Source organism: Colossoma macropomum, unplaced genomic scaffold (genome assembly GCF_904425465.1).
Source record: "Colossoma macropomum unplaced genomic scaffold, Colossoma_macropomum, whole genome shotgun sequence".
Classification (NCBI taxonomy): domain Eukaryota; kingdom Metazoa; phylum Chordata; class Actinopteri; order Characiformes; family Serrasalmidae; genus Colossoma; species Colossoma macropomum.
The window spans coordinates 6,415,416-6,439,443 of NW_023494805.1; the positions used below are offsets into that span (position 1 = coordinate 6,415,416).

The 24,028-nt window shown below is 41.2% G+C and overlaps 2 protein-coding genes across 2 annotated transcripts in view; one reads left to right on the forward strand and one right to left on the reverse strand.

The window, feature by feature from the left end:
* Positions 1 to 24,028, reverse strand: part of dab1b (DAB adaptor protein 1b) — an 83,165-nt gene that overhangs the window by 52,743 nt on the left and 6,394 nt on the right. The window contains 1 exon segment of the mRNA XM_036596898.1: positions 6,127 to 6,545. Within this exon segment, the coding sequence (XP_036452791.1) occupies positions 6,127 to 6,193 (67 nt within the window). The 5' untranslated portion in view covers positions 6,194 to 6,545.
* On the forward strand, positions 17,384 to 18,319 carry LOC118826083 (mucin-2-like). Its single transcript, XM_036596970.1, has one exon. It carries the CDS (start codon positions 17,384 to 17,386, stop codon positions 18,317 to 18,319), a length of 936 nt encoding a protein of 311 aa, XP_036452863.1.

The window sequence follows — 24,028 nt, forward strand, 5'->3', positions numbered from 1 at the left end:
TAGAAGAACGCTGGTTATAGACAGAACCCTTTTAAAAACGTTTTTTTTTTTTATATAGAACCATCTACAGCACATTCTCCATCAATCTGAAGAACGATTTCATGATGCAAAGAACCTTTTTATCATGTAAAGGGTTCTTTGAGTGTTGATGGTTCGATATAGAAGCATTTCTTTTACTAAAGAACCATTGAAGAACCATCTTTTTCAGAACATGTTGTATATGGTTCTATAAAGCACCAAAAAGTCCTCTTCTATTGTTACAAACCTGACACTGTAACAATAGCAGAACCCTTTTTGGTGCTATACAGAACCATATACAACATGTTCTGGAGAACCATTTCACCAAGCAGAGATGCCTTTAATCATGCAAAGGGTTCTTTGAGTGTTTACGGTTCTATATAGAACCATTTTCTTCACTAAAGAACCCTTGAAAACCACCATTTTTGCATCATGCACTGAGTATGTTCAACAGCAGTTGGGAGACGGGAAATATTGAAGTATTAAGATCAAGAGGCATGAACAGAGTACATCTGTGTCGGCCATCTGGCCTCTGTGTGTGTGTGAGTGTGTGTGTGTTACAATTCATACCGACATTTAGACGTGAAGAAAACACACACACACACACACACACAGGCAAACACACACACACACACACACAGGCAAACACACGTTGCACACACACCTGGAAATAAATCACACTGAAAATAAGGAATAAAATAAAACCCTCTTTTTTGTTAATATGTAAAGCGTTTTCAGTCATAATCTCCCAAAACAACATACAACGCTTAGTCAAACATTTACAGAGCGCTCAGCGTGATAATTGACCATGGAGTCATATTTTCGATGTTAGATATGTTTGTGCGCCAGTTTTTCCACAAGTCCACGTGTCTGAGTCATCTTTTGCACGGATTACTGGCAGAGAGCAACAGTTGCTATGGAGATGGAGGAAATTCAAGGATGAGAGGCAGTTCCATTTATGGGCAGAGAAAGCAGCACGAGTGTACCTGGGTCTTCCTTTCAGATCTCTGCGGGGAGATATCAAATCATGCACAAACTAAACCATATCAAAGCGCGTTAGCGTCTGACGGCTCCCCTGGGTTTTATTAGGGATGGCGCTCCTCTTCTGTGTTTGTACACCGAAGGTCGTGCTCTCGTGGGGAGTGACTGATTCTCTTTGGCGCATTAAAGAATACCTCTCAATTCCTGCCACAAATTATTTAAAGCACTAATAAGCAAGGTGGGCCAATTCAACGGTCGCTTTTCTTCGGCAATTACTCCAGCCCTGCCCACAGCAATGACCTTTCGCTCAGAGAAACCACCCAGCCTAGCAGATCTGACCTGGATTCGATCTTCTGAAAGCAGAGGACTGTGAGAAGTTGCAGTGTGAAAGTAAAAGCTTGGTGCAAAATCACTGATCTAAAGTTTGCTTCTTTAGCATTGCACTGGAGTTACAAGGCTAATGTAGTTAACTCCATCCACCTCATTCAAAAAGTTGTTGTTGATACTTAGGCCCAATCCCATTTCACCCCTTGCCCCTACCACTTAGCCCTGGCCCGTTTCGCGTGTTCACGTCTAGGGGGTAGGGTGTCCCGATTTTTGTGGAGATAGAGGGGTAGGGCAAAGTGTTAGAGCTACCTCCTCAAAACGGAGGTTTTTCAGAGGCACACTTCAAACTGAGTGTTATAAAGAAAAATTGGCTAGATGGCTGAGCGAGCGACCACAGAAACCCACAAATGTGAGACTTTTCTCTGTTAAAAATTTCAATAACCACTGTATTGTCTTAGTTTAATGTCGTTTCAATGTATTATGGTCGTTTTCTTCATCGTAAGCAGAAAAATCACTAATAGTATGCTAATGTCTCAGCAGCTAGCTAGCTAATTTTCCCGTTCCACCTTAAATATTCCAGCAGTTTTGAAGCCTGAAGCGCCAGAATGTAATGTTAAGGTGGAACGGGAAAATTCGAACAAGAAGCTGGCGAATATCTGACTTCAGCTTCATATCACTGAAGAATTAGGGGTGGGTGATAATAAATAATTGCCCCCCTCTTTGATGGCATATGATGCCCTAAATGTAACTAAAGCCCAGCAGTGAGGAGCTGAACTTTACCCTCCTCTGCTGTCACTGAAGACAGGCAGGGTCGCCTACAGAGCAGCGCTAGTAGCTGTTAATGAAGTAATGCTCTTTTTGATTTAAGGGTCCCATTTCATAGGGGAAGATTTCAACCACTACCCGTTGGAACCCCAAGATGCAAGGTGACACTCAAAAACAAGAGGTAGGGGTAAAAATAAGAAATGGGATTGAGCCTTAGTAGCTTCCAAATGAAGACAAAAACAGTTCAAGCTCAAATAAACAAACATTAATTGCTACTGCCCTCCAAAAAAGCATTCAAATAAACCAAGCCCTGATCCTACAGCACTGATCAGAAGTTAATTTTTGCTCTTTTTTGGTTGTAAAAGCCATGATGTGCCACAATAAATATGTTTCCTGCTTTCTTTATTTACATGCATTTGCCTCAACCCAAGGGAATATCCCCAAATAATAAACAGTGGTAAAAAACTGCAGTCAGCTCAAACAACTGTGATCAGGCGATTATCTAATACTGGTGACACGCCCACTGTTTTCTGTAAACTTGGTTCTATGTGGTCATTTTGATGTCTACTATCTGTCCACCAAGTTTTAGGTAGAAATGTATTCATCTCAATTCAATATCACGTTAAATGAGTCTGTTAATCTTTAGGACGACAGAGGACAGCTGTGTTTGTTGGATGGACTGCTGTTCTTTTGTGCATGCGGGTCAGTTCTGTAGTGTGATCTGTTCAGACTGATGTCAGATATAAGCCACATTAAGAAGATAGCGTTAATGACCAAGGAACAAAATGAGATTTGGGCAGTAAATCTGATTTGGGCCACTTTTACTTACAGTCTGAATGTAGCCTAATTATTATATAGCAATAAAACTGACATCAACATCGGCCAGTGTTCTTGGCCAGCCCATATATCAGCCAAGCCTCCTTCCATGGTGCCTGGCGCACGTGAAGAGACACTTGTGTTTTTGCTTCTCCTCCTCAATCTGGCCCGAAATGTGCCATCAAACCCTCTCAGCATCTCAGCATGCCTCCTCTCAGCTCGAGCGTCACCGCATCACTCCCTCATCGCGGACAGGGGCGGGGGGTGAGGGGGCTAAAACATTTCCTATTCATCACCTCTGAAGGACATCTCTGAAGAAAGACAGTAATACATGTTGCTCGGCTCTTGTGCGTGCGAGTCTCTGCAGCAGGGCTGATTATCATGCTGCCCGTGCTCTGCATCCAGACTGGTGCTGCTCCGCCGTGCGAAGCCAAGTACCCACACGAGTAATAGCCTGGCGCTTCACTCAAATCGATGGTCCTCCCTACAGCCATGCAATTCATTGCGGGGACCAAGACAGCGGCCGTAAAACGGCCCCGGTGGAGCCAGGGCTCGGAGAAACAGCTCCGGGCAGATTTACTGCGCGCTAAAGTGCTGTTATTCATTACGGAATACAGGCAAGAACGAGAGAGAGAGAGAGAGAGAAATTGAAGTGAGACTCTCATCCCCCATCTTTTTCTCTCTCACAGTCAATTCAATTCCATTTCAATCTCGATATGACCTGTTGGCCGGCTCCAAGACAGCATATCACTAGACATGAGGTGGAATGTGGGGTGGGGGGTACCTGAATCTGCTGGACTCCAGGTGGCTGGCACACACCAATGATCCCAGCATGGCAGCGAACAGCGTTTTCTCAGAGCGCTTCTCTTTGTATAGCAACCTGGCAGTCATGATCCGCCAAGCAGTAGCAAATCTACAGAACCCACTGGAAATGACACTCTAGAACTCGCAGCATGCTAACAAGAAGATTTCTCACAGTTTTTTGCAGTGTGGGACATTTAGACCGAATCCCATTTCTTATTTTTACCCCCACCCCATGTTTTTGAGTGTCACCTTGCCCCTTGGAACTGAGTTACGGGGTAGTTCTTGAAATCTTCTCCTCCAAGCACATTCGCCTGTCTGATGCCGTTGCATTAGCGGCGGTTTGAAAAGATGCAGTGGCGCTTCACAGGTCTCGGAGGAAGCCTAGCCTTCGCCCTCCTAGCGCTGGTGGTATTGTGTGGCTGGGGGAGTCCTAACTAGCGGGTGGAATTGGATACGACAAAATTGGGGAGAAAAAAAAAGAACTACATGTTTGTAGAACGAGCTAACATCAGCTAGAGCAGTTAGCCTAGTTAGCAAAAAAGCACTGTCACCAGTGTCATATCCATCTTCTCACCAACCCACCTCACACCTCACCCACCCCCCCACCAAAAGATTTGGCCATTTTTTGGATCTAAACTGGAATTATTAATCATTTAATTATTAATGGTGTTTTCCAGTCAGCTAATTTCCTTTAAACTAAACATTTTGAACAACTGTCTTGCAAACTGTGGTCAGGCATCATTTCATTTCCTAAACATTATCAACCATCAGTGAATCTTTACTAATTTTTCACTGTTATCTAGTTAGCTTGCTCATGCTACTTTGCTAGCTCATAGCTACGGATGTGTACAGGTACTCGACTACTCGGTTGACTGTTCCAGGTTCCAGTATTCAAATACTGAATCATTTGGGTATATTCCATGTTCCATCATTGAAAGTTAACCTACAATTAAGTGAAATAGCAATTTTTTTTAATAGGACTATAAAAATGCACATGTACACGTCTATTATATTACACTTTGCTACAACTAACACCTAAATCAGTTAAATCAATGCAATGCCAAAGATGTGTTGTTAAGGACGTAATACAGAAAGCAGAGATAGTGTAGCTATAACTGTGCTAATCTAGCTGATGTTTGCCAGGTCAAGAAATAATAAAAAGATATTTCTGTTTTCAATGTTACTTTGACAAACTAATATCTTGGTGCATCATCCACCGAGGACAAAAGACCTTAGAAGACAACAGGTCTCCATTAGCGTCTAACGTCGTACCAGTTATCTCTAGTGTTAGCTCATTAGTTCATCTGAAGAAGCAGCTTCCTTTTCTCATCCAAGAAGAAAACCTACAGAGCTTTTGCACTAAACAGATCTGAATGCATAATAGCTCTCGTCCACTGAAAAGTAAATCTGTAAATCTGTAAATCAGACCTTTAGCCTACGTTCACATTACCAGGTTGAAGTGTCACAAATCCGATTTTTTGCCCTAATGTGACTCAGATCTGATGTTTTCAGGTCTGTGTAGACATGCAAATCTGATCTTTTCAAATCCGACCTGAGTCACTTACATATGTGGTCCTAGATCAGATACGTATCCGATTCGTGGCCATGTGACCTTAATGTGACGCTTAGATCGGAATTCATGTGCTTTTTTTCCACTGCGCGTGCGCCATCATTCAGCGTTACCATGGCAACAGTGCCGAACAGAAGTTAAAGCCTGTAAACGGTGGAAAAGCAACACGTCTCACCTTTTTCTCCTTCGTCTCGCTCTAATAATGAAGCTGAGAGCTGATCAGAGTTAATTATCTTCTCAGCGAAGCTCGTTCTGCTCGTTAGTTTGTGCTGATGATGCACGTGATTCATTCACGTGACGTTACTGAGGATGTGCGCATGAGGGTCTTTTCAGGACGCCGGTTCGTTAACATTAATGACAGATTTGAGTCTCTTACCTAAACAAGTGTGAACCATCCTGTCAGAGAGATCGGATTTGAGCAAAAAATTGGATTTAAGAAATGAGGCGTGTAATGTGAGCGTAGCTTTAGTTTCTTTTAAAATCCTTCACATATTGATTCTGGATGAAATTTTAGGCCTAAGTCATGTTCTGCAGCAGGAAAACGGACAGAAAATGATTTTTCTCAAGAGGCTGCCACTTGTGATAAGGAACTAATAAGTTTTTGGTATGTGGAAAAACTCATCACAGGCTTGTTGCACATCACAGCAAGCTACACACCACACATTACACTCAATTTTCAGTATGGCATGCCCTAGTTTTTTTTTTTTAACCATGTAATCACTGAAAAATAAAACCACACAGTCACCCAGTCAAGCATGTATCTGAAGCTTCATACATCGTCCAGATGAACACAACCAACCAGAGTGATCAAAATGTATGATTCAGAGAGAGAGAACAGCCCTGACCTTTTCTCCTGGACTCCCGTTTCACGCTGGCTTTGACGCTTGCTTGTGTTTCTGCCTCTGTCGACATCCTCCTGAGTCCTGGTTCCTCTCAAGTGCATGGAGCTCGTCCTGCATGGATTAGTCCCCTGGAGCTCTATGGTCACTCCTACATCCCGTGCTGCTGCTCCAAGGTTTTCAGCCTGAGGTCCAACAAATGAAAAGAAGGTATCCTCACCAGGGACCTCACGTATACTTCAATCCTGTAGAGTGGACTCCGGAGAGTGCACTCTGCTGCTATCTTTGGCCAACGTTTCACTCTTCACACCAGTCCGACTGGATTCCCCTGATGGCCTTTAGTTCAGGTCCAGCGGCTCCCACCTTGTCACAGAGAGGAACCCGAGCGCTGATTCATCCGGCATCTCAACACCTTTGTTTAGACACTGCGAACAAACAGAAAGATTGCAAAGGAAATGTCGTTACGAATCACGGCAACTTTTGTTCAGGGGTCAGATTGAACCTGAAGCTCTAGGATGACTCAGATTCACTTTTAGCTCTGGAAGTGTACAAAGTGTATTTGGGCCTTGTGAAGCCAAATCAGAAACATCTCCCTCATTTTACATAACTGGTCAGCATCTGGTTGAACCGCACAACACAGCTGGCCCACGTTCTTAACAGTAGTGTGTGTTAATGAAGAAGCATTAACATACGGCTTTTGTTGAGAGGAGCCCACTATCTGTTTTGACTGACTTTTTTCTCACTTAAAAGATGGTTCTTAAAGGGTTCTTTAGTAGAGACAATGGTTCTACATAGAATCCTGAACACGCAAAGAACCATTTGCATGCTTAAATGGTTCTCTGCATGGTGAAATGGTTCGTCGGACTGATGGAGAATGTGTTGTACATGCCTATATAAGAAACTTTTCAAACATAGTTCTACATAGCACCAAAAAGGTTCTGCTATTGTTATGATGTCCAGTATTTATCTGTCTATTACCTACAAACAAAACTGGGCTGTAAAACAAAGCAGTGATTCTTAATATGTAATATGAGATTCTTCCAATCAAACTTCCTGTCTGAATTACAGTAAAACATGGTGCAAGTTTGTTGGTGGTTTCACTGGTGGTGTTGGTGGTTTCGTGGTGTTACCACATATAATTATCCAATTATGAGATTACTATGTTACTATGCACAATCCCATTTCAATCCCAATCCCCTCACCCCTACCACTTAGCCCTTAGCCCCTTTGTTCACACCTATGGGTAAGGTGTCCCGATTTCTGATGAGATGGAGGGGTAGGGCGAAGTGTTAGGGCTACATGGCCCTCCAAACGGAGGTTTTTCAGAGTCACACACCAAACGGAGGCAAGATGGCTGCACAAGTGACCAAAGAAAGCCACAAATGTGAGAATTTTCTCTATTAAAAATATTATAATAACCATTGTATTATTTTAGTTTAATGTTGTTTCAGTGTATCATGGCTCTTTTCTTTATAACAAGCAGAAAAAGCGTGGTAGTACACTAATGTCTCGGTAGCTAACTAGCTAAATTTCCCGTTCCACGTTAAACAGTACCCCTAAACGTAACTAAAGCCCAGCAGTGAGGAGCTGAACTTTACCCTCCTCTGCTATCACTGCAGACTGACAGGTCGCCTACAGAGCAGCGCCAGTAGCTGTTAATGAAGTAGTGCTCTTTTTATTTGAGGGTCCCATTTCATAGGGAAGATTTCAACCACTACCCCTTGTAACTCAGTTCCAAGGGGCAAGGAGACACTCAAAAACAAGGGGTAGGGGTAAAAATAAATGGGATTGGGCCTTGGTTATACAGTCTGGGTCCTTACCATGATTACCTAGTACTTTGGAGGTTACTTACGTTTAAATACTGAACCCCTGCACAGTGAAAAGTACTGTCCTGTCAGCATGCAGGATGGCGCCGCATTCACTGCCGAGCTCTGCTCTTTCTGTTCACCGGGGAGCAAAAGTCCTATAATATATTCTATAGTCCTGTAATAAATATATTCTACAGTGATATAATACATCTCCTATGATAAATTGGGATGTAAACATAATTTGCAGATCCACTGTTTATTTTTATGCAGCGCGTCTAGTTTGTTTGCAGAGAATTACACAAGAGCTTTAGGCTTTATTAGATTTATTAGAGCGTTATGGAGATTTTAAGCTACAAATGTGGATCATTCTGTTCTATTCTGATCTATTCAAATCATGGAAATTGTTCTATTCTATAGATTTTTAACCCATTCCTTCACCTTCCCATGTTAGTCTGGGCAAGAAAGCTGAAAGACATGAGAAGTCTTCAACTCTGGACCTTGAATCTAGTTTCCGGTCCTGGATTCAAGGTCCAGAGTTGAAGACTTCTGGATTAATTGGGTCAGGGTGATGGCAGCTGGAACTGAATTAAAACCCGGGCTGATTTGTGGTCCTAAGTATCGGGGCCACAAAATGTTTAAAAGATGAAATAGGTTTACAACAAAGTATCAAAATCAAAGAGTTTTCAAATAATAATAATGATAAAGACAATTCCTCCTTCGCTCCCCTGTTCTGCTCACTGCAGATGTGTTCAGACAGCCTGAGCAGCAGATAAACAGTGAAAAACAGTCATGTGGAACTATTTCCCCGATTCTATGAAGGACATGACATGCGATTTATAATCTCTATTCATGCTAGGGGTGGGCAATATGGGAAAAAATGATATCACGATACTTCAAGACGTTTTCACGATAAACGATACGCATCAAAATATTTAATTTAGCAAGTTGGAACGGATAAAATGGAACCTTTAGTGCCACATATAAAAATACCACAATACTACTACTACAATAATAATAATAATAATAATAATAATGCTTCAACTACAATGATTTTTATTCAGTGTTACACAAACTGCACTTGTATCGCTGGGTTGACGAATCAGACACTCACCAGATTAACAAAACACAATACATGGGTGACGACGACAACCGAGTCAAACCAAAAAGCAAACACACAGGTAGACTTAGTCAAAGGAACAAATCCGAGAATCAGTAATGAGAAACAAAACAAGGCCATACTCAGGGTAGCTATGGAACAAGAGAAAGGCTTGGTATGCGATGATGGAACAGAGGCGATACTTCACAAAGACAAAGGCGATACTACAAACAGACAGACTTATACACATAGAAACACAGGTGATGATAATCAATACTCAGGTGACTGAGATCTGCTGGTTGGCTTGTGATTGGTTGGTGGAGTCACATGACAAATTGAGAGATTCTGGGAAGTGGAGTCGGCCACGGAATGAGAGTCCAAATGAGAACCGGGAAGCGTGACAGCGCTGCACTAAATCCAGCTAAACGGGCCTAAATATGCTCACTTTCTAATGAAACTGTAGTTAGACAGTGTTCTTAGTTCAGCTAAGTAGTGTAGCAATGTAAATCAATGGAACCAGATAAGACAAGTCATTTTGGGCCATTGCTTTTGGTCCATTCATCATGACATTTGAAGATAATGTAAAGGGAAACAGACATTTTGAAATTATGTCAAAAAATGAAAAACAACAAAAATGGAGATACAAGGTTTTGTTCTGACAGCAGCAATGTAGTGTATATATATATATATGTGTACACACATGTATTTGTCTTCAAGCAAACATCACTGATGGCTCAGTAGATAACAGTACAGCAATATCTTTAATTTCTGTAATCTATTTATCTTGACACTCTTAATGGTCATCATGTCTTTGGGTACCCCTTGTTTTAATGGGGCCCATAGGAAGATCTATGGGTCTACTGAGCCATCAGTGATGCTTGCTTAAAGACCAAAATTCCCTAAATGCGTATCTACCCACACATTATTGCTATTATAAATTCCATTCAGCACACTATATATATGTATTTCCTCATATACGTAGTTTACTCTAAATAGTGTTGTGATTATATTGTAAACCGTGGTAAAAGGTCAGGAAATTATCGTGACATTCATTTTTCTCTCAGCATATGCCTGGTAGGAACTGAACTCCCCAGGGTGTCTCCAGAATTGGGCACCTCTGGTTTAGTGGTTTTGCAGCGTCAAGCATGTGATTTTACTATCCCAGCTAAATATCAGATTCTATGTCAGCTGTCAGGTGTGTGATGACCCTCCAACACCACCGAGCTACTGTAACACCTGCATGTTTGGTTTCTGAAGTGAAGTCAGAATAGACCACACTGCAGCACCAGAGCTCCAGTTGTGATTGGGGTACTAGTGCTGCAAATCCCTTCTGAGCAGAGGCATAAGTCCCCCATCGACAGACCCGCGCAGACCGCCAACGAGGCATTCAAACATCAATGCGGAGGCCTTCTTTGCTGCTGCTGTGGAACTGCTGTAATGTAATTTTCATTAGTGCAGAGGCTCCCTGCGTTCGGCGGAAGAATGATTTAATGCGATGTACGACTGCTCTTCAAACCGGTGCTAACTAGGTCAGCATCGTGCCCAATCTGCTCCGTGTTTTAACAGCTCCAGTGTTTCCGCTGATTTGGGTCAGAGCTAACGAGCGCCTTCCCTCTCCTTCTCCTTCTCTGTGTGTTTTTTCCTCCTCTCTTTTTTCCACAGCATCAGCTTCTGAGCCGCCTGTCAAAGACCTCAAAAGACTCAGGATCCTGTTTGTTTACTCAATCACATACGGCCTTCTTCATCTTATTAAGGAGGCTGAAGTCGAGGCAGCCGTGATTTCACTGAGCACGGAGGTGGGGGTGCCAAAATCTTTTCTAGAGGGATGCGCTCGCGCTTGAAATGCGCATCCCACCCGAACTGTCTGTCAATTTACCACCGTGAGCAAAGTGTGATAATGTAATGACAGCTGCTTTCGCGTCGTGTGCAGGAGAGGTTTAGTAAAAAGAAGAGTGAGGCAGTGGCCTAGTTTGCATGGCTCAAGAGAGAGCACCCATGGGACACGGATTTACGTTCCTGTCAGGGAAAATCTGTGTTAGCTCATGCGCCGCGATCCGGATCGCTCCTTTACAAGAGAAATCAACGTCACTTTGTTCAGCAGGACACAAAGTCACGCAGGATTTCGCTCTCCTTTCGAGACGGCCTTCAAACGTGTCGGAGGCTGAATTGGAATTTTATTTGTAAAAGTAAAAAAAAATCAAGGACTACTTTTAGTTTTAGGCTTTCCATCAAAAGCTAAACAGAATTCAATGATGTCTATGCACAGATGTGAAAAGGTCTGGGAGGTTTTCCTGCCATTTCTATGCACTGATGTAGCTATGGCTGCATGTGCAGTCTTAAAAACAAAAGTTCCTTTGTCGTATTTTTCATTTCATAATGCGCCAAATGTTTGCAGTGGTGACAGGTCTGGACTGCAGGCAGGTCAGTTTAGTGCCTGGACTCTTTAAATAAGCTGAAATAAGCAAGGCCTTCCCTGAAAAAGACGTTGTCTGGATGGCAGCATATGTTGCCAAAACATGTATCTACTGTTCAGCGTCAATAGTGCCCTTCACAGATGTGCACATCACCCATGCCATGTGCACTAATGCACCTCTACACCATCATGAATACTGGCTTTTGAACTGTGCACTGATAACAAGCTGAGTGGTTTTTAGCCCGGAGGACACAGTGTCCATGATTTCTAAACAGAATTTCAAATGTTGATTTGTCAGACTACAGGACACTTTTCCACTTCACCTCAGTCTATTTTAAATGAACTCAGGCCCAGAGAAGGTGGCAGCGTTTCTGGATCCTGTATTTATATGATTCCTTCTTTGCGTCTTAGAGTTTTAACTAGCATTTGTGGATGCAGCGACAAACTGTGTTCACAGACAGTGGTTTTCAGAAGTGTTTCTGAGGCCATGCAGTGATTTCCACTACAGAATCATGTTTGTTTTAAATGCAGGGCCACCTGAGGGCCCGAAGATCGTGGCCAGAAAATGCTGGTTTCTGGCTTTGTCCCTTGCCTACAGAGATTTCTCGAGAGTCTCTGAATCTTAATGTTATTATGTACGTAGATGATGAAAAGCAAAAGTTCTTTGCTATTTTATGTTGAGAAACGTTATTCTGAATGGTTGCACTGTTTGCTAAAACAGTCTTTCACAGAGTGGGTGAACCCCTCCTCATCTTTACTTCTGAAGACTCAGCCTTTCTGGGATGCTTTTCTATACCCAATCATGTTACTGACCTGTTGACAATCAACCACCAGGTATTTTTTTTTAGCATTAAACAACTTTACCAGCCTTTTGTTGCCCCCGTCCCAACTTTTTTGGAATGTGTTGCTGGCATCAATTTCAAAATGAGCATATATTTTTCAAAAAACAATAAAATTTCTTAGTTTTAACATTTGATATGTTGTCTTTGTACTATTTTCAATGAAATACATTATTTAAATGATTTGCACATCATTGCGTTTTGTTTTTATTTACATTTTGCACAGGGTCCTAACTTTTTTCGGAAATGGGGTTGTATTTCCATCAGGAAAAATGGAAGCTAAAGAGTAAGACTCTGTAACATCCATATGTGGTACTTCGTAGGGGTGGGTAATATACAAAAGAGTACTATATACAATCATATTTGTGTCAACTGTTTCATTATCTTTTGTATAAGTTGACATATATATTATCATAAATCAGAGAACAGCTCATAAAGGCTTAGCTGAAGCCCTGGCAGCAGTGGCCAGCTTTGTTACAAAATCACCAGAAAGGACAACAGAGACAGACACAGCTTCCTAAAATACCTGAGCTGTTTTGTTCCGTGTCACTGCCCAGAGCAAATGTCTTCTACAAATGTCTCACCAGTGCCAAAGAGGCCACATTTTAGGATGACAGCAGTTGTTCTTCTTGGTCTTTGACTCTTACATGCATATTACAGCAGATTCTGGGATTCTCCTAAGCCTCCCAAGACATCCCCAAAGGCTGCTGGAACAATGCATAAGAAAGGGAGGTGAGCGAGGATATTTAAATAAAACATGAAATGAAACGATGGCACAAAGACCCAAATGTCTCCTGAGGTACGTACAGAGAACCCTCCTTGCCTGAAGGAACTACAGCAAACTACACACTTCCTAATTAAAGATAACACAAGGTGAAATAAAGGACAGATTAAAGAAAACCATGAGTGCTATAAGAATGGTCCTACTGGGGGATGGGGGGGGGCGATGGAAGAAAACAGATTATCTAGGAAGGGGTTCATCACTTTAGGGTCAATGGACACATCTGGGGAACTAAATTAGCACTGTAACTATCCTTGTTTCACATGATCTATGTCAACATATTGTTTGTGCTTCAGGAAAAGTGGGTCAGAGCACCAGCAAAACATCAAAGTTTGGGGTTATTTTCAGGTGAATCATTAGACGTGTTACTATGCACACACAGTTGCATGCGGCAGTTTAGGCAAACTTGGTGAAATTACGTTTTGTGAAAAAAACTTGATACATATGACACATTTCAACTAATTTTAATGTTCAATTACCATTTATTTACACTGAATTCAACATATTGCAAAATAACTAAAATAAAATGTGGCATGTGCAAACGTTTGGGCTTAGAGCAAATTTGACTCATTAGGCCTTAATCCAAGTCAGACTTAGACAACTGCAGAGCATAATAAATTCTGTCACCCTGCAAACCTCTCAGGGTGTTGTGCTGACACTCAACAGCCATGGGCTCATCTAAGCGGCAGATGGAGGATCTGAAACTGAAGATAATTTACTCCAACAAAGTGAGAGAACACAATAAAAGATATCTAAACATGTTCTGCTATCTGAAATGTCATTAAGAACTGGAAGTAAAGGAGAACTTTTAAAATAAAAACCTGCTCATAGACTGGTCAGCCATGCAAAGCAAAGCCCCCACATCACTGCCAACGGTCTTGAGGAAGATTTGTGCAGTACTGCTGCACAAACATCATCTACATGAAAGAATCATCAGAAGGAAACCTTACTTGCGACTTCATCACAAAAGTAGACATCATAAATAAGCAATATTTAGACAAACACAGCAATTTGTAATAAAGTAATGTGATTAAACAAAAAATTGAACTTTTAGAAAAAAAGAGCAGTATTTGATGATAGGAACAGCTTGCTGACTGTTAAGCATGAGGGTGGATCTAGTATGCTTTGTGAGTGGCAGTTAGTGGCACAGGAAATGGGAAAGAGGGTAGAAAGGATTCTTCTGAATATCAACAAATCCTGGAAGCTAATGTCCCACAGTCAGTGAAGAAACAAGACAATGATTCAAAACATACATTGAGATGAAGCTACTTAGATTTGTCCAAATCTATCTCGAATAGTCCGACCAAAATCAGCCTGCATCTCATGTTTCAATTAGGCTAAGCTTAAGTTGATTTAGTCTCGTGGGGTCAGATGCGATCTCCTAACAAGAATACACGTCTGGGGACAAACCTGTTAAAATGTGGTGCTGGATTTAAGCAAACCCATCATAAACAAGGCTCAGATTCCTCTAATCTCTGTTAACATCTGAAGTGAGCAATGAAACAAGCTGGCTTACAAGACACTACCATTAGCTAATGGAACCTCTTTTGAGAGGCAGTTTTCAGCCATAACTTATGTTACATCCATGTGCTGATGACAGGCTTGTTGTCCATCAGAGACTACTGACGTGTACCATTGCCCCCTGCTTTAAGCCCCACTTTAGTTCATAAAAATTGGTTCAGGAATTTGCACTCAACTCCCACCCAAGATAAGGTCAGCAGTTATGCAAATAGTAGCATTGAGAGAGTTGCAAGGTGAAAACCACTGCTTTCCAAAAACAAAAAGGCTCATCTCACATTTGAAACACATTGACAACCCCTAAGATTTTGGAATATGATCTGTGGACTGATGACTCGAAAGATGGGGTAAAGAAGGCATCTTACCAACAACAAAACATGGTGGTGGTAGTGTCAAGGTGTGGGAATGCTTTGCTGCTTCAAGGCCTGGGTGACTTGCCATTAATGACGTAACCAAGAATTCTGTCTACCAAAAATCTGAAGCTCAACTCGGTCTTGCAGCAACAATCAGAAGTACAAGTCCAGCTCTAAATGGCTCAAAAGAAACAAAATTAAGGATCTGGAGCAGCCTAGTCAAAGCCCTGGCCTCCATTTAGATGCTGAGGCAGGACTTCAAACAGGCAGTTCATGCTTGAAAGGCTTCAACTGTGGCTGAAGTAAAGCAATTCTGCCAAGAAGAGTGGGCCAGAATTCATCCACAGTGCTGTGAAAGACTGATCTCCAGTTATAGGAGACACAGTTTGGTCACACTTGTTGCTGTTAAAGGTGCCACAAGCAGTTTTTGAAGTTTAGAGGGGCGATTATGTTTTGACATATAGATGATAACAGGTGTTACAAAAAAATGTAATGACAATTAAAACATTTTCTGTGTTTTCTCATGTTTTCCTTGTTACAATTTGTATGACATCTAGGACAAAGATAGTTTGACAGATATGCAAAAATGGAGGAAATTACGATGGGGGCAAATACTTTTTCATGGATTGCAGTTACTAAATATTTATTTAAATATGAGATAATGAACTGATAACATATCATCTAAAATGAATAGTTGCCATTAGACACAAAGCCCTGGTCAGGAATGACCAAAGCAGCAGCATAGACAAGTTAGCCCATTAGCATTAAACTGCCAGGGACGGTTCAATTAAATAACAATGTCATTCATTCTGGCTACAGTGCAGCTGCCTCATTGGCTCAATGCTGACGACTTCAAAGTAACTGACCGCTCTAGAGGTTTTCTGCTGCGGTCAAACAGGGTGACTTATTTCCCAGCCTAATAAAGGACGAAACATGCTGATTGAATGTACGATCTATAATGGCAGCTGAGGAAGAAAAAGAGCCTGAAGCTCTCCTGCAGCGCATAATTTATTGAAAATGTGGAAAGATGCTGAAATCAGATTCATTAATGAAATTAGCCTCTGAGTGCTGAAGCTGTTCTTATAGGAAAGGAGCATTTCAGCTAATCTCCCTGCTGCATCTGTAACAGCTACAAAACAGTGTTTCCTTGTATTTAGAAAGGAGCAGAAAACGAAAGAACATCTAAGACAGAAGCCAATGGGAAGGTTCTTCAGAAGGTTGTCTGTTGTTTTACTGGGTACAGGGAAACGTGTCACATGCACTGTCTGTTGTAACTGATCATATGCCACAGATGCAGCATATCAAGATCATCTTTCATTTTTCAGATTTTAATTTTTCTACATAATTTCAGTACGGCAGCTGCCACGCACATCGTGTGAAGACTTCATGATGAATGGACCAATAAAAATGCTCCAAAACTGCTTGGAATAAAATCTCTACATTAACTTACATTGAAAGTAAACAATGTTTTTTGTCTTTTCCTGTAAATTTGCATTTTGGAGATGCTTCTTTTTTCTTGGACAGCAACTTTACCACAACTTTAGTGCTCTAACTTTCCTACTGTACTCTAATTCTTTTTTTGGGATTTTCTTAAGATTATCATATTTTCTAAATTTTAATTAGCTGAAAAAAACTAATAATGTAATAATGAATAATGACAATAAGACTGTTTTCCTTTTACATTAGAACCCAAGCGGCAGAATCACTGTAACGACATCAGGGAGCTGAAGGGTTTCCAGGTCTTTGTGACAAAGTTCAATCAAAATGTGACTTAAAGTTGCCTTAATTAACAATGCTATTATGTGAAAATGCTACATTGTGACCGTCTCTTTCTTGTATTATTTACTTGTATAACATCAGGGGTGGGTGATATGGCAAAAATATAACATTACGATACTTACAAGACATTTTCACAATACATGATACACACCATGTCTTTTATGTGTCTTAGGTTTGTAAGCTGGAAAAGAAAAGCCCCACTAATTCTACATCTTAAAAAACTAAGCATTAGTGTTGTAGAGCTGAGCCCGAGTCAAGATCAAAACCTGGACGCGTCGAATCTCAGTCAAGAGCAAGAGTAATAGCAGTTGAGTCCAAGACCAGATTAAGATTTAATCAGAATATAAAATTTAAGAAAATCCATTTGTAGCTCATTGTACATTTATTACCATCAATTAGACATGATGTATATTAATAAATGATGTTATATTTTATTGTGTAAAATATATATGTAACATATAACATTAACTAATATATGATCTAAAAATATTACTTTTGGAAGCAAATGCTGGTGAGGTTCTTCTCGGTTCCTTCTTCTCTAAAACTCAGTCAGAATCAACAACTAAAGTCAACTGAATATAATCCAAGCAACATACATCCAATTTATGATTAAATGAAAACATAGTAATAATAACATTCTGATCTTCTCTCAAGAGATGATTAAATCTTGGAATCAATGAACAATTACACCAAGAATGAAACAAGACCGAGTCCACCTTACACCAAGACTGAGACAAGATCGTGTCCACCTTACACCAAGACCCAGACAAGACCAAGCCAACCTTACAACAAGACTGAGACAAGACCAAGCCAACCTTACACCAAGACTGAGACAAGACCGAGTCCACCTTACACCAAGAATGAAACAAGACCAAGTCCACCTTACACCAAGACTGAGACAATATCAAGTCCACCTTACACCAAGAATGAAACAAGACCGAGTCCACCTTACACCAAGACTGAGACAAGATCGAGTCCACCTTACACCAAGACTGAGACAAGACCAAGTCCACCTTACACCAAGACCGAGACAAGATCGAGTCCACCTTACACCAAGACTGAGACAAGATCAAGTCCATCTTACACCAAGACTGAGACAAGACCAGGTCCACCTTACACCAAGACCCAGACAAGATCAAGTCCACCTTACACCAAGACTGAGACAAGACCGAGTCCACCTTACACCAAGACCGAGACAAAACCGAGTCCACCTTACACCAAGACCCAGAAAAGACTGAGTCCATCTTACACCAAGACTGAGACAAGATCAAGTCCATCTTACACCAAGACCCAGACAAGACCAAGTCCACCTTACATCAAGACCCAGACAAGATCAAGTCCACCTTACACCAAGACCCAGACAAGACCGAGTCCATCTTACACCAAGACCCAGACAAGACCGAGTCCATCTTACACTAAGACCCAGACAAGACCAAGTCCATCTTACACCAAGACTGAGACAAGATCAAGTCCACCTTACACCAAGACTGAGACAAGATCAAGTCCATCTTACACCAAGACTGAGACAAGACCAAGCCAACCTTACACCAAGACTGAGACAAGATCAAGTCCATCTTACACCAAGACCCAAACAAGACCAAGTCCACCATAAACCAAGACAGAGACAAGACCGGGTCCACCTTACACCAAGACCAATACAAGACCAAGTCCACCTTACACCAAGACTGAGACAAGATTGAGTCCACCTTACACCAAGACCCAAACAAGACCAAGTCCACCTTAAACCAAGACCGAGACAAGACCGAGTCCACCTTACACCAAGACCAAGACAAGACCAAGTCCACCTTACACCAAGACTGAGACAAGATCGAGTCTACCTTACACCAAGACCCAGACAAGACCAAGACCGTTCATTTACGGTCTCGAGACCGAACTTGAGTACTACAACACTGCTATGAATATAAGGATTAATGCTCTGTTTGTAATGAAACACACCATCAATCACTGTCTGTGAAGCATTGCTCATATACACAATATGCCCAGAAAACCATACTGTAGCATAATGTATCACAATAATGATAAATATCACCACTGTACCCAATCCTACACAGCAACACTGAAAATGTACTGTCCTGAAGAGCATCTAAAGAGCCTCGCACATCAGTGAATCCCTTTCATGTGGCAGAATAAAGTGACTTGATCATCACGCTGCATGATGCCCTCTTCCATATGATGATGAGTGGCACTCTAATCTGTTCCCACACAGAAAAAATACACTCAAAAGAAAGCTCGTTTGTGGAGGTAATTAGACCCTCCGTGCAGTGCCGTTTGTCTCTTTCGGGTCACAGAAGAATGATTAAACCAGCGCTGGCAACCGGAATGAAGGACAATGAGAAACCGCTGCAAACTCAGTGTGTTCCTCCTCCATCCCAGAGAGCTAATAATGAGCATAACAACCCTGCTGCACCTAGACATGCTGAGAGTAATCAATCCACCAAGCTGTCAATCAACCGGTGACTCACACTAGTAAAAACTGCGAGTTTCTGATGTAATAATAGACTAATAACAACGTCTAACAACAGCTGTCTATGGAGTTGAATTGTCTTATGTCTACTGTTTTCCTGAATATTCTAGAGAGGACTGCATGGACTTTTACATGGACATTTTAGGGTCTGTGATTTAAGCTACTCATGCCTGTAGAAATTGCTTTAATAATTATTATTAAATCACATTTTTATTTTTTTAATTACTAGTATAAATAACCACAAATTGTGGAACACAAAACTTGTGTTCTTGTTTTAAGAAATTCATTTCTTAAAAAAGGCAGGATTACCAATTATGCCGCCCCTCCCCCAGTCTCATGCAAAGACATGCACACGGGCCCAGTCCCATTTCACCCCCTGCCCCTACCACTTAGCCCTTACCCCTCCATTTTGCCCATTCACATCTAGGGGTAGGGTGTCCTGATTTTTGTTGAGAGACCAACGGCGGCTGTCCAGCACCTACCTTATTAGGGTGGAACAGGAAATTTAGCTAGCTAGCTACCGCAACATTAGCATACTATTTGCAATTTTTTATGCTTGTTATGAATAAAAGGACCAAAATACATTGAAACTAAGATAATACAGTGGATATCGTATTTAGAGAGAAGAAACAGCCATGAACTCACACCAGAAGGAGCTCACGAATGCATGTATAAGGTATAAGGTATGTAGCGTATTTTTTGGTTCAGATTGCTTCATCCTAACGGGAGTTACAACAGACTATTCGGGGCCTCTTTCGAGTGAATCTCCCTGTACCTTGAGTAACTCAATATCTTTTGGTAATAAAGTTTTTCACTTCTTGTTTGGAACTGCAAGCGTACATTCGTGAGCTCCTGCTGGTGTGGGTTCAGGGCTGTTTCTTCTCTCTAAATGAAGCACACAAAAGCGACTAGCATAGTAAAAGCTCCCCCTGTGAAGAAACTCCAGACTGCCACATGTGCAGGAGTGAGTGAGTTCCAAAGAAACACCACATGCTATACATATTTAAATGTGTATAGCACTGTCGCTCGGAATTCAGCTAAAGATGCCTGTCAGAAACCATGAAGTGTTACATTTTCAACTTTACAACTCATCAGGAAACTTTAAGCTGTACAGAAAAAGCTGATAATTTTCCTCAGACTGTATGTCGCACTCTCGGAAACCAGCAGAAACAGTGGGAAATTTTCTCTACCACAACCTAAAGGAACAAAACATTATATATTTCTTGTTTTCAAAAAGTAATTGATATTTTGTGTTAGTTTGAAAAACAAAGGCACACCCAGCCATCACATGTATTTGTTGAATTCCATCATCAGCACATCTGATTTCATATAATGAAGTATTTATTAGCCAAACCAGATATTAAGTGACAGCTCCATACAATACTGGGCTGTCATGAGGAGAATGGAGGAAATGGTTAAACAAACATGCACTACTTATTGCATTAACGTTGTTTGTATTTATTATAATATGTAAATGTTTTTTTTTCTCTGAACAAATAAACCATTACTGACCATATAAGTAGCTTTTTAGGTGTCAAAAAGATACAAAACATTTTATACTTTCTGCTTTATCATTTCCAAAAATTTGCAGTAAAATGTTATATTTAAGTTATATATATCACTGCTGTCGGAAGAAAACCTTGTATCTCCATTTTTGACATTTGTCAGTTTTTGACATAATTTGAAAATGCCTGTTACCCTTTACGTTATGTGTACATTTCATGATGAATGGACTAAAAGAAGTGACCCAAAATTACTTGGAAAAAGTCTGGTTCCATCGACTTACAGTAAAAGTAAAGTAGGTTTTTTTCTTCTAAAGCTTTAGCTTTAGCCCAGTTAGCTACAGCTTTAACAGAGAGCTGACAGTGCTAACATTAACACTCATAAACATGCTACGTTCAACAATTATCTCTGAAACCATCTGGCAAAAATCAGCTGGAACGAACTCAAAGACAGGGTTGAGGTTGTCTGCTCTTTTCTAGAACTACACAGTCCCCAAAAAATCACTCCACACAGGATTAACTGTTAGCTCGTTCCACTTCAACACCTCTGAATAGCTGGCAGGAGTGTGAAGGCTCTGTGTTTTATGGGTCGTTCGTCCTCCTGGGATGAAACCTTGAGGGGGCGACTGATGCATGTGCAAAAGCAAGTGTGGGGTCATCTTACTGCGCAGCCCCTTGAAGCAGCAATGAATAACAGCAGCACTTAACCTTTATTTAAGCCTGGTTACTTCCTTTGGGCTCCCATTGTATTCATCACAGCAGGGCCAGTGGGCCTGTCTACCCTTTAAGCTACACGGTAAGATCTAAAATTGTGTTTACTTTATTCAGCCTCACGTCAAGACGTTAAGGTTTGCCTGAGGTGTGAGCAGCGGTGGCCCATGTCTCAAAATAACCTTATCAGAAGTACAGCTGCACTATATGGTCAAAATACTAGCGGTAATATTGTGGTTTAGCTTAGACTGTCCTACATTATTTTGACCAAAATAATTGACTTATGTGAATACCTTGATCCATCAAAACACCCACAGAAACACACATCTGGACCTGTGATTGGTCAGGATGATCACAGCACACAGTAAAAGCACTGTGATTGGTTAGAAAGCTCATTCGGATTTGTATACTGTAGTCTTTTGCAAACTATTGCAAAGGCCAATATCATAATAATGATTCAAAACAACACTTTGCAATGCCTAATATGAGCACATCTACAGCATTTTCCCAGTGTGATATGACAGTTCATTAACATATCAGATCTTTGGGGTTATGACACTCAACACAGTTAGGAAATATCAAAGAGCATGACATTACAATAACCTACACTAAACAGCCTCGTAATTACAGTGTGCTAATTTGATGATAAGCCACCTCATTAAGTGCTGCAGCTCTAAACGGCCATGATTCTGCAGTCATTTAAAAGTCAGTGTTTGACAGAGGAATGAATGGGTGAAGCTTCAGTAACAAACTACAGGGAGATTCTCTCGAAAGAGGCCCTGAATATTCTGCTGTAACTCCCGTTGGTTTGAAGCAATCTGAACCAAAAAAAGTTGCAAACAGAGGTTAAACGTCACAACGGCTGTCCGGCGCCTACCTCATCGCTCCAATGCAGGGGCATCCCAGCTTGTTCGAAGCTCCATATACTGAGGAGCTCATTGCACGTTGTTGGGTTCAGATTGCTTCGTCCTAGCGAGAGTTATTACAGAATATTCGGGGCCTCTTTCAAGTGAATCTCCCTGTATTACCAACTTTAGAGTCCTGAATCTGATCCAGCTCTGTAACTAGCCATACTGTTACATAAATCTAGCCCACCTTACCATTTACAAGACAAGAGTCTTGCTTTCCCCATTATATTCAATCAATCTCAGACTTTTAAACCTATAAAAGATTTTGATTCTGTCACATGACAACATTATCTGATATATAATCCGATAACATCAAGTTTTACCTCCTCCTCCCACCACCCCCACCTATAATAGAGAGAGAACTTCCAGCTTGCTCAGAGACGCTCCCTGATACTGTGTTTAACCCACTTAAAATGCCAGGGCCAGCATTTTAAGGGGGTCCACGGTTTTATTACACACTTCTATAATCTAAGAATAGCTCAACCAGTTTGCCTTAAAGTCCCTGTAGTTACTGAATAATAAGCCTTGGTATGTAATAAGCCTGAGATATTAAGGGGTTAACTCAGAAATATGTCATGGTAAAGAGGGAAAATGTGTTATGATTTCTGAGTCACATTGACTTTTACAGCTATATTAAGCCTATTTATAGTATTTCTGATCATTTGTTATGCATTTTGTGCTCTACTAGAGGCTGTAAGGGGACAGAACCAGCCAGACGCTCCCGGTTAAAACAAGAAATGAGGCTTTACTTGAAAAGGGCTTGACATAGGGCGGGACGATTAATCGAAAAGTAACTCGAACCGACATTCAGAACCTCTAACCGACGTAATCTTGCCCATGTCGGTTATTATGACAATATTATTTTTTCATTCTGTTAATCTTTTCCCCACTCTGTGTGTTCATGCACGGTCACCTTAAAAACTTACTACCGCGCATGTTGTCAGGTGACTCCGCCACGTCCAGTCTGCGACATGGAAGCTAAGGCTATGTTCACACAGCAGGTGAACTCACCAAATCTGTTGGCTATTTGGCTGTTCACAATATCTTTTAAATGTGACCCGCATGAGCAAAAGAACAACGCGTCACATTGCTTCACGTGGCTCATCAAGAGGTAAACAATCATGACTGAACGAACGCCAGTCGCTCCCAAAGGGCTCAGCTTCGTCTTCACCAGCATCAAAGGAACCATCATGAACCTTCACTGACTGACAGCTGGGCTCAACAGCCAGAATGCGTTCAAGCTCGCTGTTAAAAGGGCGCGGTCACTTCTTTGGTTCGTGTCCTCGGATTCTTTTAACTTTGCTTTCAGACTTTTAACTGTTCTTTGACACTACAGCCTCGTTGTCCAGCCACGTTCGGCCATTTCTTTCAGAATCTCTTTAAACACTGAGGTGTTTTGGATGAGTCTCTTCTCATTTTTGTACAGAAATATCACCCCAAATGTTTATGTGGTCTCAGCATCGCGAATTTATAACGAATGTCGAGTTGGATTAAAAGTCACGTAAATTCCGATCTGGATGTTGAGATGATTTACACTAAGATATGCAGAGCATATTTACAGTACAAACCTTCTCAGTGAACTATGAGGGCAAAAAAAAACAAACAAACAAAAAACAAAAACAAAATAATCGTTCATTAATCATAATCAAGGTAAAATATTCAATTAATCGTGATACTGATTTGAGGTCATATCGTCCAGCACTAGCTTGACAATA

Excerpts from the sequence above, each read along its gene's own strand:
- LOC118826083 (XM_036596970.1), top strand. The coding sequence starts at position 17,384 with ATGAACAATTACACCAAGAATGAAACAAGACCGAGTCCACCTTACACC.